Source organism: Colias philodice, chromosome 12 (genome assembly GCF_061535455.1).
Source record: "Colias philodice isolate Cphi_HAF_F1 chromosome 12, ilColPhil1 Martin Lab GWU primary, whole genome shotgun sequence".
In the NCBI taxonomy this organism is placed as follows: domain Eukaryota; kingdom Metazoa; phylum Arthropoda; class Insecta; order Lepidoptera; family Pieridae; genus Colias; species Colias philodice.
In genome coordinates, this window is record NC_143097.1 from 3,791,671 (window position 1) to 3,810,507 (window position 18,837).

At 33.7% G+C, this 18,837-nt stretch overlaps 1 protein-coding gene and 1 long non-coding RNA gene across 2 annotated transcripts in view; both read left to right on the plus strand.

The window, feature by feature from the left end:
• LOC149483872 (CYFIP-related Rac1 interactor A) overlaps window positions 1-18,837 on the plus strand; it is a 32,518-nt gene that overhangs the window by 1,689 nt on the left and 11,992 nt on the right. The window contains exons 2-3 of the mRNA XM_089701364.1: window positions 14,678-14,809; window positions 17,975-18,252. Of these exons, the coding sequence (XP_089557490.1) occupies window positions 14,678-14,809; window positions 17,975-18,252 (410 nt within the window). The remainder of the gene's footprint in view (window positions 1-14,677; window positions 14,810-17,974; window positions 18,253-18,837) is intronic.
• Window positions 3,388-4,801, plus strand: LOC149483873 (uncharacterized). The gene is made up of 3 exons (XR_016316444.1): window positions 3,388-3,882; window positions 4,009-4,070; window positions 4,145-4,801. It is a non-coding gene; the product is annotated as an uncharacterized LOC149483873 (long non-coding RNA).

Here is an 18,837-nt window from a genome sequence, read left to right on the forward strand (position 1 = left end):
CTCTTGAACACTCATAGAATTATCAAGTAACAAATCCACAAAAAATACAGTCCTTATGAGAACCTCATTCGTTTTTGAGAACATTTGTAATGAACTAACACAATATATAAAACTTGATTAGCGTTGAGTGATTGCTATCAGTAAAATGATTAACTGTATCATTTATATTTGAATTCAATTTATTTATTATTAAATAAATAATAAACTTTTATGTTTACTACCACTAGGTACTACAAATCAATGTCAAACAGGACAGTCTATAATTAATACAGTTTATATATGAAAAGGTAAGGGTGTCTATTCAACCATGCAACTTTATACTACACCGCACACACTCAAAGGTTATGCGTCCGCAAAAATATACATGACATGCAGTGTTTATTTATATTTTACACATTACTTTGATGTTAAGAATGTTTAGTCTTCATTCTTCAAAAATAAGACATTTTGGCAAAAATACGTAAACATTTTTTGGCATATAATGGGAATTATGTTCTAAAACGATATTATGTCACGCAACGCAAAATTTAACTAGCCTTAGAAATCGTAAAATTGTAGTGGTACACTGACGAAACTTTTCTAATGAAAATTTACGATCCGCTAATATAATTTACGATACACTTGTGTATCTAGGAATCTAAATTCGCTTAAATTTAAAAAGTCATATGATATTTATTTATATAATAAATTACAAGCCACCCCTCAGTTACATTTCAGATCGATTCTGGACTTTCCCCCTTATAACCTTATCACGTAGACGATTAAAGTAAAGATCGATAATTGGAAAGTTTGTCATTATGGATAGAAAGCGTCCTTAAAACTATGCCTCGGTCTCTCCTCATTTGTAGAGACATTATGTGATAATTATCAAATCGGACGCGGAGAATAGACGATCAACTCAATTTGTAGCACTGTGGTCTATGCTGTAATATCACTTTACTTTCGTGACATATCTAATTAGGAGTGTAAATGCAGCGGTATAAATACCACAAGCCCGTCACTTGTAAACATCAATTGATTCCAACATTTGAACTGATTTCGTGTTGGTTTTGTGCCCGTGAATACTTTCAGCTCTAAATACAGGGGCGTAGCTACCGCCGTATCTGCCGTATCAATTATACGGGGCCCCCGCGCCAAGGGGGCCCCCAACGTGCGCTTTTGTGAGAAATCTTTACTTCCTAAGGGCCCCCAAACAAATTTTTATACGGGGCCCCGCCAAGGCACGCTACGATTCTGTCTAAATACAACTTGGTATGAAGTAACTGGGTGTGGAAATTGGAATATATGCCTCAGAGTTCATTTGTTAAAGCTTTAAATGAAAAAGTTATATTAAATTGCGAATTAATAATACTGTATAAAATCATGTACAATGTGAATAAACGCATCAATAACAGCAACATTCTTACCCCAAAATGCTACGAAATATGCTCAGAATTATGTAATGTCTGATAATCTCGCTTTAACAACATTGCGCTATTCAAATTCCTTGTGACGCAGCTAATTTCCATTGTTTTGGTTATCATCGTCGGACGATCGTCTGCTCATTTTTCTCCTTGATAAAAATACAACATAAGCACTACACTATCATATACATCATTAACGAATGGTTAATTAAGCAACTTTGCATAAACGCTTATTAAGGTCCTTATTAGGTATTACGAGTCTGGCATTAATAAACAATAGGACACTCCATGCATTATCTTCACGGTTGGAATGCTCTGAAGTGCACTTAAAAGTAATCGCTCAAATTAGTTCAAGTTGCAAAATGAACCTGGGGGAAAATATATTGTATTTGTTATTTAAACACAAATAAAAACAAAAATTTAAACATAAATGTTTAATTTACTAGTCAAGAAGAACTAGAAAGGATTAAGGAAGTATGTAAAAAATAATAACGTAGTCGTAGTATAGGTCTGTCTCTGGCTACCCGTTGTTGATCCCAACTTTCATTACCTAAGACGCGGACGTAATGAATAAACATAGAAATCCCGTAGGACGAAAAACCTTCTTAAATTGTGTTTTAAGGAAACCGGAACGTGGGCTGTTGGTGAACACAACTAGTTTCATTGTGCACGTGTTTAGACTCTAAATCGTACTAGAGAGACACCAATTATAAACCATCAGGATATACATACGTTTGTGTTAATTAAAACCAGCCTTGTAAACAATAGGCCTATAAATTCCGCCCTTCAATACTAATCCTCTGTTGTGTAGATACCTCATATTGTGTTCTAGGTTATAATCCTGCTCTGAACAATAAGCTATCAAGTTAGCTACGCTTACATAATATTATGATATTCAAGTTTTAATTCATGCATTGCTCCACAAAGCCTATGAAAATTAGGTTGCGTTCTACCAAAACTTTTCATATTTTTTGCATAATACATCCGTTAATTTATTTAAAAACTGGTTAAGTCCTCATGTTAACATGCCTGACGTCGTGATGAAACATAATGTGTAACGAGCGTGCATTTTCTTTCTACGTATAGTATTTTATGTGAGTTGTCATCATTGTGCATACAAAATCCGTACATATTATGATAATTAATAATGACTTAAGTACTGTGTTATGTCTAGTCCGTTTACTAAATGTACTGACTGCACTAAGTCTGCTTTGATCTTTGTCATTCTCAGAAGTACCTTGCATGCTTTTCTTGTGTCTAATCTCGAACCCTTATCGCAACATCATCATTGAAAGTTTTGAGTTGTTTGTATGATTTGTACTATAATTGTAGGGATAAAAAGTTATGGATACACAAACATAGTTTAATTTTGAAATCAAAGATCAATATCAAAGAAAGACACATAACAAAAAAGGCTTATACAAAGAACATTAGATATCTTTCAGAAAACATAAGTTTCTTGTAATATCTGAAGCATATGATCGTAACAAATTAATAGTGCGTGTAGGACGTTGCACTCGGAGTATGCTTTCTTGTTCTCCACACAATTGCACTTAGAGACACCTACGTGTCCCGACTAATGAAACATTACACTGGGCTTTAAAATAGACAAATATTGAGATGGTCTATACGAGAATAATAGAAACAGGAAGATTGGACGAACAACGTAAATCTAAAAAGGACTTTGTGCAATAGCATATGAACGGAAATACGCTTTCCAGACATCGGTAATAGGCTCAATCTGGTCAAGACTATATCTTAGAGTATATAGCACTCCACATCTAAAGTAGGTCACGAAAATAGTTGTTAATAACATAATATAATAACTATAAATAAAAATGACGACCGCAGTAACCGCATGCTTGCCGCCAACATCTGGCTTTATTTATTGCTCAAATCTCGCAATTGGTGTTAAGGTGATGAATTAATTTTTCTAACATTTACGGCCCTTTTTAAACCTTCGTAATTTTTATATTATTAAAGTTGTCGTGATGAAAATTCTTGACAAGGAAGTTCAATAGTAACACAATACGTCTACCGTTTTAGAAACATGATTCCATGATATTTTCTCGATAGAAAAAAAATACAAAGTTCTCATTGTTATTTTTTTTTAATCTCTGGCATCTTCAAAATAACAAACGTAAAGTTACGACTTTTTGGATATTAACTATAAAATATACAACCTATACGTCTACCGAGTTAGAATTTTGAAATATGCGATGGTTTTGAAATAAACAAGAAATACTTTAAATTAGCGCGCGACCAGCCAATATAGCGAGAGCCGCCCTGTACCTTCCTACCCCGATCGCTGCACGAGTCATTCCCGCTACGGCCGTCACACGGGGAACTTGTGTCGCTCGCGCAATCGTAACAAAGGGTGACAACACGATAAGACAAATGGGGACAATAAAGAAAATAAGAAGAAGAAACATAAAGGTTGGAGGAAAAAGAATGCTTACAATTGGAACAAATTAATGAAGTAAGTTGGTTTTATTTTAAATTTGATGATAATTGTATTATATACGATGTTTGATATGTACCCCTGTTTTAAGTACATAACGAATGTGTAAGATTTTTTCATTTATAGCATAGATAATCTTTTCAGAAATCCGGAATCCAGAAGGAAAATAAACCCACTGATTGTTCACAATGTGAACCCACTCCTTCGTAAGTACCTTTATTCAGTCAAAAATGTATGTTATCAACGCTCTACTGGTTTTATCGCATGATTCCATTTTTAGCAAAAAGCAACAAAGTGCAAAGAAATAAAAAATCATGGTGAACTTAGTGGAAGTATGGTGGACGTAATATGGAACAGGAGCTCATTGGAGTAGTATTATATTTAAAAAAAATACGAAAAAATTTCAAGAATTACATTTCTTAGTAGGTGGTAGATAAGTATGTTGTATAAAGAATTTGATGTTGATATTTATTTCATTTATACTTACTACACCTGTGCGGGAAATTGCTTAGTACTAAAACAGGTTTATATTCATATTTACATAGTAATGTGAGTTTTCATTTCGAAAAATTTTGTGTAAGTATATTAAATTGAGTTCCTGGGTGATCTGGAAACACAATTGGGCCCGGAAGATGGCGCTGCAGTCACTCCTCCTAATCACATGAACCGATTTGGATGAATATTTGTGTGCACATTTCATTGTTGTGGGATGATTGGTTGATTCGTTTTCACATTAGCTAATATTATGTATTTTTGTTGTTAGAAAGTAAACTTAATTTAATGTTTATAATACATTATTATTGGTATAAATAAGCCAGTGTTCGTCTCACATTGCTGTACCTGCCTACCTACCCTACCAGGGCCTAACTTTGTTCTGGCTATTTTATTTTGATTATTTGTAATGAATAATTACAATTATAATAGAGTGCAAAAAATAAATACTTACATGCGTCAATATATTTTGTGTTTTTTTTAACAATTTTTTTATTTAAAAAAATATCATTCCGACCGCGGCTTTGCCCGCGTGGAATTAGGTTATATCGTGAATCCTATTTTATCCCACAGAAGTGTTCAGTTCGGATAAAAAGTATCCTATGTGTAAATCCAGGCAATTAGCTTTATTTTATCAAAATTGGTAATGTAGTCTTGACGTGATTAAGTAACAACTAACAAAAAAATATACAGATTAACATCCAAAGTTTCGCATCAGTTTTACTGTATTAGTGATATCTTCCACTCTTGACTTTGACTGAGAAGAATTAGGGTTTATAACTTCTTTCAGAAATAGTACCTTTCATTTCTGGGCATGATGTAATATCTACGTCAGCATCAAATTCTATCTAAATCAATTCAGTAGTCCGCGTTATTGAGTACCATTTCATTTTTTCAGAGTAACAATATTTTTTGTTATTTTAAAGATTATTTATAACCTGTATTATTTTGTAATAAAGTAAACATTACGAAATAATAATAATTATTAATAATGTCTAAGTAGTTGTTAAAAAGAAGATTATTTGTTTATAAGCAAGAAAATAAAACCAATAAATCAACAATTAAATATATGTATAACAATATTATAACTGTATGACGACTCCATACATGTTTGTCCCGAGTCGGCCAGCGGCAGCGCGACGAGTTTGCAAGAATGACTTCGCGCACACCCGCGTTCGCGATAGCGAGCTATTAGACTCCGCCCACCAAGCAGTGGATTTTTTTTTGTGTATCGTCTTAATTCAATAAATGGGCATTACAGATGTAGCTGGAGAGTCTAAAGATGATCAAATTGAAAAGTGAAATGCGCGTTCTTTCCCAATTAGAATAACAATATACAGTCTACATTTTATGCGGATCTTTAAAGTTAATGCAGATGAGGAATTATATCTTGCATAAGTTTAGAATAACGTAAAAAAATCGTTTAGGGTTGTCATATTTTAAAGTTTCTCCTCGATCTTACCTGTAATTCTCACGGTTGTGCAATATAACTTCTCGTCATTATCACGTTTTTCTGGAGTCATTCGTTAACTTCAAGTTTAAGACTTAACTAACTACTAAACCTACATTACTATAAAATTATAATTGACTTGGTGTAATCGTTTTAGTTGGTTTTTGGATAGCATAAAATAATATTACTTATTAATTTTGACCGATTTTGTTCATTATTATATATTTCTGCTCGTAAACATTTACAAAGTCTTTCGATGTTTCCCTCGTACTTCCTTTGTATACAATATTTCACATTTCATTCAAACGCATACACGTAACAAAGGTAATGCACATTTTATTTTTCAGCCTAAACGAAACGGTTATAAAAAGTCTTTGTTTATAGCTTTTCGCATTACAAAGAGATGAGATGAAGCAATCCATCATTGTAATCGTTTTAAAATACCGAGCATGTACTGCTGATTTAGATTTGTACAAACTACAGTGTACTGAATTTGACCGAATAACTATGCGAAATAGTGTATTATGATTTCAATCATTTCTGTACCAAATACCAATATTTGGATACTTCCAATATCGTAATATTGGAAGCTTGCGTTTCAAGTGTCCAAGGAATTTGGAAATCCTCGTTTTGCAGTATTGCTGGTTCTTTGAGATTGATTGGTTTTCTAGCTTATAGCAACAATTCCTGGAACGTGTTTGTTATAATACATGAGCGCTCAGAGCATGTCGATTTAATTTTATAGGGATGGTGACTGCAATACTTTTTACAGCGCTTGCACTGTTAATTTTTACGCTGACTGCACATTAATGGCTTTGTCAGACAGGACGCGTACTTAGCGCGCGTCAGAGCGTTAAGTTGACGCCGCGATATGACGCTAAGACGTGTTCTACTACCATCGTAGAATACCGTCAAACAGAGCGCCGGCGCTAGCAGTACGCAACGCTCTGTCGCGGCGTTAGGACGCTTTAACGTCGGGTGTTGTATTTTTTTACAAATTTTATTTTAGCGTCGGCGTTAATAGGCGTAAAATAATAATAAAATACTGCATAATGACCGAAAATTTGATAGAATTGGTTAAAAAATATCCATGCTTATATAATACGAAGGATAGTTCATATAAACTATAAAGATATATCAATGAAGGCAAAATTGTGGGCACAAATCGGAGAAGAAATTAATGAAACTGGTAAGCAAAAAATTCTTCCGACTCCGGAGTTAATATCGCTGTACCTTGTTTTGTTCGTAAGTAATAATTATGTAAACAACATGCAGCTTTAATAATATCAATTACTGTGTCCTAACGCGCGCTAAAGCGTTCTGTTTGACGAAGCCTCGCGCGACGTTAAAACAGGACGCTGCAGCGCTACTACGCAGCGCTAAAATACGCGTCCTATCTGACAAAGCCTTTCGGCTTTGTCAGACAGGACGCGTACTTAGCGCGCGTCAGAGCGTTAAGTTGACGCCGCGCTATGACGCTAAGATGTGTTCTACTACCATCGTAGAATACTGTCAAACAGAGCGCCGGCGCTAGCAGTACGCAACGCTCTGTCGCGGCGTTAGGACGCTTTAACGTCGGGTGTTGTATTTTTTTACAAATTTTATTTTAGCGTCGGAGTTAATAGGCGTAAAATAATAATAAAATACTGCATAATGACCGAAAATTTGATAGAATTGGTTAGAAAATATCCAATATAATACGAAGGATAGTTCATATAAACTATAAAGATATATCAATGAAGGCAAAATTGTGGGCACAAATCGGAGAAGAAATTAATGAAACTGGTAAGTAAAAAATTCTTCCGACTCCGGAGTTAATATCGCTGTACCTTGTTTTGTTCGTAAGTAATAATTATGTAAACAACATGCAGCTTTAATAATATCAATTGCTGTGTCCTAACGCGCGCTAAAGCGTTCTGTTTGACGAAGCCTCGCGCGACGTTAAAACAGGACGCTGCAACGCTACTACGCAGCGCTAAAATACGCGTCCTATCTGACAAAGCCTTCTGTTCATCTATATTAATTGGCAGCTGTTGTATGCAATATCAATAAATCTTCACCCATTTGTATAATAAATAGATTGTGTTTTTGTACGTATTTTGCTTTAGTTCATTTAACTACAAGAAACGTAATAGCATAGTTTGTTCTTATTGCACGCCTCATAAGCGAAGCGTTGAGGTGGGTACTACTGTCACTTCGCGCAAAACATCTGATTTTTCAAACTTAAAATGTCTTTATGTATCATACATTGCACTTGTAAGATAATACATACACACACATATTATGAAAAAACACTATTTTTAACATTCATGATATTTTTGATGTCATTTTTGTTATTTAAACTAGTTAAAAAACAGTTTAAAAAAGTTCTGTCTTGGACGTCCGTGTGTCTGTATGTGCGGAGGATTTTCTTGTTAACACGATAGCGACCGAAATACTTTACTAATCGAGTCTTTTATTTTCTCTTACGCTTGAGTATGCTCAGGAAAAGAACCCTTTCATTTTTCAGGGTCTGATTCGATGTGGTTTAATTGTTATTAAATAAACAAAAATAATAATTAATAAATAATTATTAAAAAAAAATTATGAGGCGTGCACTTTTGGATTTTCCAAACTATTTACAAAGTACAGTAACTGTTTCTTAGTTAGAAATATGTATTCGGTATCTATTACGATTAGCTACTTACTATTAAGTATTCTGTGCTATTACTACAAAGTTTTTTTTTGAAAAACTTTTAGCATTTAGTCATGTGTAGGTACCTAATGTGTATGTATGTGAATATATTGCAAAGCAGTGTGGTCTGCAGTGGAACTTTCACACGAAATTTAGCGAATCGCAACGATATCGCCACATTGCGTGATCCTTGCACCATTGTCGCTATGTAGGTGTAGACTATGTAACGAATAATATAAGAACACTCATAACTGTGAAATAAGGATACTTATAACAGTTAGAACGATGACTTTGCTTACTGCACTTTGAACTGAAGACACATCGAACGAATTCAGGACTATCGCAGTGCAAAAGAGGAAATAATGAAACATATTCTTGTTCAGTTGAAATAAACAGTGAATAACTTAATAATACATTTAAGTAAATAATATTTTGGTATGAGATATTAAACAATGATGCTTATTTTGATATCATTGGATGATGTTGCTTGTGTAGATATTCAATGCTAACAAATTGTACGCCACGCTACAATTGTAGCATGATTTTAGGAGCGCCCCCATGAAACATTAATTCCTCCATATAAATTATACAATATGATCATAGATATAATTACAGAACACGTGTTCGTGTATGTGAAGCACCGTGTATGGATTATTACGTCACCACAAGTGTGAAACGAATCCTGCCTCATCCTGTGAGGAAATAGGGCTACCACCTGAATATTAATAAGATTTTTTATTGTGTTCATTTGCATCTAGACTTAGTCTGAAGTCTAGACCTTCGTACGCAGAAGTTCGATATTGTCTGAGGTCACACTTGGCTATTGGAAATTATTTTGTTATAGTTGTCGATTAGTGGCGTACAGTAGGTGTGTCTTCGTTCGATTAATGATTTGCTTTTTCCAACGCTTTAAAGTTTAAAAAGTCTTTTGTTGCGTATAAATGACATGCCATTTTCTCTGAGGTCATTGGTTTAACGTTCAATGAGTTCAATTAACGTAAAAGTAACACACATAACGCTAGTAACTCAACTTTCAATATTACTTTTGAGAAGACGTTTTTGGTACAATTTCCATAACATTTTTATCCACGAGAAAGTGCTTACAACTCAGCATAGCGCTTATCCCTCAACAGAAAGGTAAAAAGTAGCGACTTTTATGGATTCTAAACGCATAAAGATAACAAACTTTCTTCCTCGATTTGGTACCAAATAGATTTCCAATTTCCATACTATCCTTTGCCTTCACACTTTCCTTGTCTAATGAATGAATTACATATTTACAAAGATGGTACCGTTGTTACAACCATTACGCCTAGTGATTCGGCGTCTTAATCTATACTAATATTATAAAGCTGAAGAGTTTGTTTGTTTGAATGCGCTTATCTCGAGAAATGGTCCAATTTGAAAAATTCTTTCGGTTCCCTTCCTCGATAAATGGGCTATCTAAAGCCCAATTATCGAGAAAGGCTATTATATAATATTATCATCTCGCTAAGACCAACACTAGCGGAGCACTGCGGGTAAAACCGCGGAGCACAGCTAGTCTATCATAAACGATAAATTCCAAGTCCCACAATTTTACTGGTATTCCATTTGTAATTAAACTAATTAGTAATGAATCCTTAAATCTAGTATAAATCTTTATTTAATAAATGTAAGCCCTAACAGCGATCAGACCACGAGCCGCACGGAATCTGAATACCACGTGACTCACCTAAGTATGCGTGATTCACCGCAATTAATTCAGCCTCATGGTGTCACTGGATCATATAAACATACAAACAGAATGACAGTATCTGAAATAGAGGGTCAAAGATTGTTAGGAAATATGATGGACGAAAGAACGCATTGGTTTATCGACTATGGCAATCGAAAAAGACATTGTATTGTATGAAACCTTTAGATAATAATAACTTACTTACCCTGTACCCAATACACTTTGCGATGGGTAATATCCGAGTAGTGAAGGTAGTCAATACAATTTCTCCGTTCACAATTTATTTAATAGTACAAAAAGTTTTGTTTTTGAAGATCTCATGGATGTAATGATAATTCTTATGTCCATAAACACGCAAGTCTCAAGTAAAAATTCATTTGAATTTCAAATGAATAAATAAATAAATTTAAAATATAAATTTGTTAACCAATGCAAGGGAATGTCGTGAAGGAAATAACAACTTTGTTTTCAAAACATTGCAATGAGAAAATATCGGTTAAGCTTTTGTTATGTAGGTACGTACGTAATCAAATATTTTAATGATTTCCTGCTGGGGTATTATCTGACTGTACAAACATAACTATGATTATTATTGTTAGAAGTAATATTCCTTACGTTGCAACTAGTGATGCAACGAATACTACTTTTACGTATACGAATATCAAACCTACTATTCGGCGAATACGAATACTACCTAATAAAGACTTATTAATTTAATGAATGTTTACTCTTCTAATAATTAAAATTTACAATAGGCAAATTTTTATTTAAAAAACATAAAATTCGTAGATTTTTTTTGGTTTTGGGCGATTTTTTTTTGACTTGTTTTTAAATATTCGTATATTCGCCGAATACGAATATTCGGTAAATGTCTACTATTCGGCGAATACGAATATTCGTATTCGTATTCGTTGCATCACTGGTTGCAAGTTGCAACTATTGAACAAAATAGTATTCAAATCAGAATTCAAACTGAAAATCCACCCTGTGAACTTTATAATGCTGTAGCCTGTAGGTACTAATTGGATAAGTTACTATTACAGTAGGTACAATTCACTTTTCAAATATTTATCATCCAAGTTTTATAATTTTGATTCTCATAAATACATTTATTTTTACCAAACCAGTCATACATTTGTCGTGTTATGTCATTGAATTCTTTAAATAACAACAAAGGTTATTTAACTGACCTCTTTAAGTATGATATCATCGTAATTAAATCCCAGCTGAAAGCCCTGACTTTTCATTTTTATCCTTTTGTCCATAAAAGAATTGAATTTTAATGAGAACAGGACAAAGGAATCTCTGCTATTTTTAGTGGTGATGTAATTGCTTTAGACAAAGGCACTATCGTTTTTGGGGACTATATCTTCTTATATATAAAAATGAATCGCAAAATGTGTTGGTAAGCGCATAACTCGAGAATGGCTGAACCGATTTCGATAATTCTTTTTTTATTATATTCCTTGAAGTACGAGGATGGTTTTTATGTAGAGAAAACGTAAATATGTACCACGGGCGAAGCCGGGGCGGACCGCTAGTTACGAATATATACAAACAAGAAAACGTGTCGTGAAATTGCTAGCACCAGTGGGAATAATATTTAATTATTTAGTTAAAAATAAACCGCAAACAATAGGATTATTCTGATAAGTTTTATTTGCAGATTGTTTTAAATTAACTGTGAGCGCAATTTCTACTCATATTTATTCACATTTAGATAGAGGCGCTAATAAATTATAAATGAACTATATTATCAACCTATGCCACATAATTACTATCGAGGAATGTACCAATCCCAATAGGTGGGCGTATTTGGGCATCATTTGCATTTCTAACTGAGCTAGGATAGGAATTAGACCAAGACAATATGGTTGCTAACGTGCACTCTCGCAGCCATCGAGTTTAATCAACTGCTGTAACTACTTCCTGATATTCTGACGATTTACAATCGAGTTCAATTGTTATATTGACATATCATTTTCTATTGGTTCAATGAATTCGCTGTATCGATTGATTTAATAATAAAGAGCAGCTAATACTGGCTGCTCCGTTATTATGCATTTCTCTTCCTTACCTGCCTTTAAAATGAACCTTTAATAAATGCGATGATAGCTTTTATCATTTAGCATGACGAAAGTTTGGCCAAAATTGGATATTGCAACTATTAAGTCAAACGCTGGCAACGAACCAAAATCATCTTAACCTATATTTGTAATTACTGAAATTGCTTTGACTGTTAATAATGAACGGAAGTTGAATGCTATTTAACCTGGAAGATTTTTTTTATAAACTAAAAATATTTATTGACTCGAAACAGTTTCAAAATATGATTACAGTTAGCCTGTTTACGAAATATTAATTCGATTAGAGTTCACGCTAGCAATAGTAAATAATACGAAAGATCCCCAAGATAGATATTATATCCACAAGGGGACCAATTAAGTTTACATGCAATTTTAAACTATGTATTGTAGAGGGCGATGCCGACAAAGCATAAAGGAACTGTTATGGAAAACAAAACAACAGATGGTTCACGTTTGACCGGGTTTACTAGAAACTAATATTTTATTCAAACCGTTCCCATTTGCACGGTCGTTCAACTGCATGCGGATCTAGGGAATCGGTAGCTATCGCGGCACGTCACGTTTCCTTCTCCATTTAGCAAGTGGTTATATGACGCTAAACTTCCGTCTTACAATTATCGAGTAACAATTACGTTTTGTGACTAGGGACATATGACCGGTAAAGGTCTTGAGGTATACGTAAAACTTTTATTACCAAAGCATAAACTTCGCAAGCCTTCAAGAAGTTGTTCTAAGTTAACGTGAAAATGTCCAAGCAAAGACCTCTTTGTAAAGTTCCTACTTTTGTTTTAACCAGCTTATTACATTGTACATTTGTGTCATTGGCATTGCTTCTAAAACAAGTTGTGTTTCTGTCACGTAGCCACTGTCGTCTGTTATTGTAAGTAAAGAACGTTGGTGTTTAATATATGTAATAGCTTTTTTGTTTATAGTTAAGCATTTTTGACGTGACAACGTCTTATAATTCGATACAGCAGGCTGCACGCCCGAAAAAACATGACTCATGCGGCGTTACCTCGCTCTGAGGCGTTCCATGTAAGGCTTGAAGTGCAAGCGAGAGCGCGGAACGAGCGACAAAGAAGCATAATCGGACGTTGTCACGTTCAACTATCGTCAGTAAACCGACTTTACAGACAACCAATTTTTTTTATGTATAATTTGATCACTATAAGCACTTTGATTTTACATCTTTACGTGCATGGAGTATATACACCACACTTTATACGCATGGTTTTTCATCAATAGCTTGGCTTCGCGCCAGTTACACATAATGCATAATTATTGAAACGTTTTCCTATTTGATTAAAATTATCATACCGTTAACTATGGTTTTATGTTACAACTAAAAATAATACTATGTACCGTAAGCATACAAGTGCAACAAGCTTTATTTACTGAAATTTATTTTCATTCAATTTGAATATTTAATTTCATTTCGCAAAAGACTGCTGAATTACTTTTCATTTTCTTTTTCCTGCTTATTTTCCATACATACTATTTTCATCGTAATAATAAATTCGTAAATGGTATACCTAAAAACCAATTCGACCTTCGCCTTAAAATTCTCATTGTTGTAGTATACGTAGCTCAGCTTTCATCATACTAAATTGCATGTAAGGTCTTAACTCTTTCAAATATTCATTCTTAGATCATTACATCTCGAGCAATTAAACATAATTTTGCTGAATAGTTACTACAATTTGTTCCATAGGTACTTGATGCCCATTATTTGGTTTCTCTTTTATACGTGTACTAAATAACTCTTATGAATATTCATTCCTAAATCATGACAATTAATCAATCAATAATAATTTGGCTTTAAATATTCAAGCCCTCCTTTACTTTGCTTATTTCCATTCTTCACCTTTGTAATACCAGAAATTATTATTATTTCGAATTCTTATAAGAGGTGTACCAATATTCATTTTTAGAGTATGACCCTATGTGAAAACTAAGCTTCGATGTTTGTGTTTCAATGATTTCATGGCAAGCAATTAATCACAATTGACTTGAATTCAGCTTTGTTAATTTTGTATAGCCAAATACAGTTATATTTATTTTATTGTATTTGCTGTATTGTAAAAATTGCTTCAACCAGATATAAACATGTTATTTTTCCCCGGTTACCATGGTGAGAAACTACTATTGAATTCAAATGCTTCAATGGTATTTAAGCATGTTTTTGACTGTGTCCTACTTTAATATTATGACTAATCGTTAATGCATAGTCATTTAGCCTCATATGTGCTTAAAACAATATTTACATAGTACTTGATTGTTTAGTTTAACCTTATTGATTAATGTAGACGATATGCGGATAATAAAGATTCTCTACTGAAAATAGTTCATCTTCTACTTTCGGATCTCTTTTAATGTCGTTTCTTTTGTTGTAGGTTGTTCCAAGACTACTGGGGTCACTCGTCGGCGGTGGTATGAGTCCAACGCAACATTTGGAGCAGCAGCAAGCCCTGGTGAAACAGTTTGCGGAAATACTGGAATTCGTTCTCAAATTCGACGAACATAAGGTACTGTGAAATATAGTCCTTTCGGTATACATTGAGTCATACAGAACCAAAGTCCAAAATAGGCAGTTTTAGAATAATGGTGACAAATCAATGAAATGTTTTATTGTTAAAAATAGTACATCGTTTAAATATTCTTGAGTCACTGCTGCAAAAATGTAGTATAAACAGTTACGATAATAGTTGACGGAGTTTAGGAAACTATGCATAATTTCGGCAATTCAACGTTGAAAATATTGTTCAAAATGTATTTACTTCGGTTCATATCAAGGAAATATTTTATTAAGAAGAAATACACTTTAAACTTGTTTACGTCTAACCTCTGGTACAAAGCAGTTATTTCGAGTACTCGGGAATGTTCCTTATGTAATAGGACGCATTCTGGAAACGGACATCTTCTCTTTTGTGCTTTGTAGATACAAATTCCAAGGTACAGGATGGGTAATCATTGTTTAGTTTGTATTGAATTATATACAACGTGTGCAACGGGTCGAAATAAGGTATTGTTAAATAAAATCGAGTATAATTGCTGAGCAGTTGGCTAGTCTCAGACTATATTAGCCGCCGCGGCCCGCGACTAAGATTCGGTCAGGAGGGCAAGACGTTTCATTTATTGTTTTTGTTACCTGTTACTGAATCAGAATAACACTAAGAATTTCTTCCTCATCGACCATCGTCATTAGGTTCTGACGTCATCACGCTAAGGTGTCGTGATAGTTTATGCAATTATTGTATTGCACTAACTCGTACATATATTTAATGAGGACCACTGAATAGTATTTTTGTATGCGTTCTATCTGGAACTACTGGACGGATATGTCAATTTTCAACATTTCGTACACGAGATAACCTAGTTCTAGAAGAAGGTTTATGGGCTTTTTACTATTCACATCTGATTAAATTTTAAAAATATATCAGCGTGATGTTATCCCGAGTTTTTGAAATATCCAATTAACCTCTAATCGAATTAACGTTTACCTCAACCACAGATTAGATACTCCTCAACTATCCTCTCGTTGAATACTGTTAACAATGTCCCAATTGGCTGCAATACATCATACTATTATATGATATTTTTAAACAAAACCGTATCTAATTTGCGTAGAAAAATTCGAGTTCCACAAAATATTTTCGGAATCATATCAATGTTATCAGTTGCATGACAATCGTGTTCCAATGACGTGCTTCCTACTTCAACAAGGCGCAAGTGTTTATTGAATATTTCCACTCACACGCCTATTAGCTTACAATGAAATGCTCTTTATGATATTTGCTTCGTTATTTATGATTCAGTGTAGCTGTGATTCGTATTATCTCTAACTCGTTCGTGTGAAGGTTCGCATGAAAGAATGGTTCAAGACTGTCTTCCTTGCGTAATGATTTAGTATGAAAACTTACACTATTAAAACATAGGGTCAAAGAAAGGCATTCTATAAGGTACAGGATATGCACTTAGATGCAATAGGTACAGTTTGATATTCAGAGACTTTTCCCACTAAGAGAATATGAATCTGATAAAAGTAACAGTGATAATTTTATACTAATTCTAGCTTCCCAGGATATAGAACTTAACACAAAACAGACACAACATTTTAAAATACATAGAAGTACCTATGTAGTTAAAGAAACTAGAGAGAACGCTTCGTAGAATTAACTTAGAGAATACATTCAATTTGCTTACTTACTGTTCCTGTTAAGCTAAATTGAAATAAGAAATAGGTATTCCGCGAAACAGTTTACAGAGTAAGCTGTATGCAAATATAATATTAGAATTAATTTTCCTTCATACCTTATTGTAACTCCTGTGGTCCCATTTACATATTTATATTAGGGCCGATTTTTCAATGCTTGGATAAAATTTATCCGTCCAATAAAGTATTACACGATAATATTAAAATGTCACGTAAACTGTCAAATACGCGCAATTAGAATACGTTTTTAAAATGGTAGTTTTATACATAATTCGACGAATAACTTTTATCCAAGCATTGAAAAATCGGCCCTTAATTGACATAATATCAAAACAATGAAACTGACTTTCCAATACTATCGCCAATAGTTTACTAACTAAAATAATATGTTTATATAAACAAAGCGTATCGAAGTTATTTAACAATTGAGGGCCCTTTTGACCCCAACCTTGGGCCATTCGCACGACGTTGATAGCTATTATGCACTTTATGGCCAGCAATTTAATAGAAATTGCTCTTATATTTACAACTTCCCGTATAAAACAAGTAAAACAAATTGATTTGTGACTGAAATAAATTTAATACTTACGTAGACCTTTTGGTATTGAATTGCTTAGCGTCACAGTTAAATATCTACTTATAATTTGATTGAGTGTGAATACCCACTTAGGAACTGATACTGAACACTTCCTAAATCACTTTTTTTATAAATATTAGAAACAAAAGAAAAGATCTGTTGTACAAATTGGTGTTCAATGCCTGTTTCAGTTAAATAATAATAAAACTATGGCGCGTACTTGAAAACTTACTATTATAATAAAGACAGAGAAAAAAACCCAAAATCGATTAACATTCTTTCAATACATACGCAGAACTCACGGTACATCATAAAATACCAACAATAAGTCATCACCAATGAGACAAACATGGTATCGATTGAAATAAATTGAGCATTGTAGAAAGTAAGGTTTGGCCCGACCTCGGCTGAATAAATGTGAGTCATGTTTCTCCTCATAGCTTATTTATTTACTTTTGTAAAGCGCCAATGAAATATCGTATTTGCGTGTACCCATCTAGTAAATGTTTCATTTCAAAGTGGAAACGTTTGTTATTGTAATTTAATAATTTTCCAAGAGCACTCAATTAAGTGCGGAGTGAAATTTTAAGAGAGTTGTTGTATCTTGTAATTTAATTTTCATTATACGGTTTTCTAATGGAGCTATTTGTAGCCTTCATTAACTATATTTATGCGAAAGTTAGATTAGCTTAGCTACAAATAATTCTACATGCGATATGAAGAACCAGACCATCTTTACAATAATTAAGAATGAGCTTAGTGCCTATAATTTCTCAAACTATTTGTACTTTTACATTGCGAGACTTCAATGATATCAAACGAAAATTGCATCACTAACTTGAAGTAATAAATTCGCACCGAATAACATTTAGTTTATAAACATATTCTCGAATGTTCTAGATGAAAACGCCAGCGATCCAGAACGACTTCAGCTACTACAGGCGTATAGTGTCGCGGGGTGGTCTGATCAACGCGGAGCTGCCCCCTGGCGAAGAGCCTCACATAGGGGCAGAAGTCGCGAACCGAATGTCATTGTTCTACGCACAAGCGACGCCGATGCTCAAAGTACTGTCAGAAGCAACAAGCCAATTTGTGAACGACAACCAACAGGATTTAGAGAACACGACGGAGACGTTGAGCACGATGGCCAAAGTCTGCTTGAGGATGTTGGAAAATCCGTAAGTAGTTCGATTTTTTTTTATAGGGAAAAAAATTCCAAAAGATTTTCTATTCATCCGATAGAAAGTTATTACTTATTAGTATAGTCTTGTAGAAACTTTATAGGTACCTACCGACTTAATTTGTTTAAGAATACTTTCGTACGAAATACAGGTCCTGCTGTCTTCGAAAGTTCGAAACATTTAAGAGATAATAAAAATTTAATTCAAACATATATCTTATTTAAACAGACTTTCAACAGAATGAAATGTGCTTCAGTTTTTCAAACATGTATTTTCAACTATTCAAAATATGAGAAATTCTCGCATATATGAAAGCAAGATACTTATTAAAGGTAGGCTAATTTAGGTCTCGCGAGCAATCTTACAAAAATATAGAACTTACAAAAGGAGGTCTAAAATTTTTCGCCATCTAGGTCAGGCTTAGTTACAGCGAATAAAAGAGACTTAATGACCCATTTATTATAAAAAAACAAGGCTTGAATATTCAAAAACTTAAAATGAAACTGAATATTTTTCACTTTATAAGTCAGGAGTAGAGATTAGTTTAAATTAAACGATAAGATTGTATAACTAATTTATAAG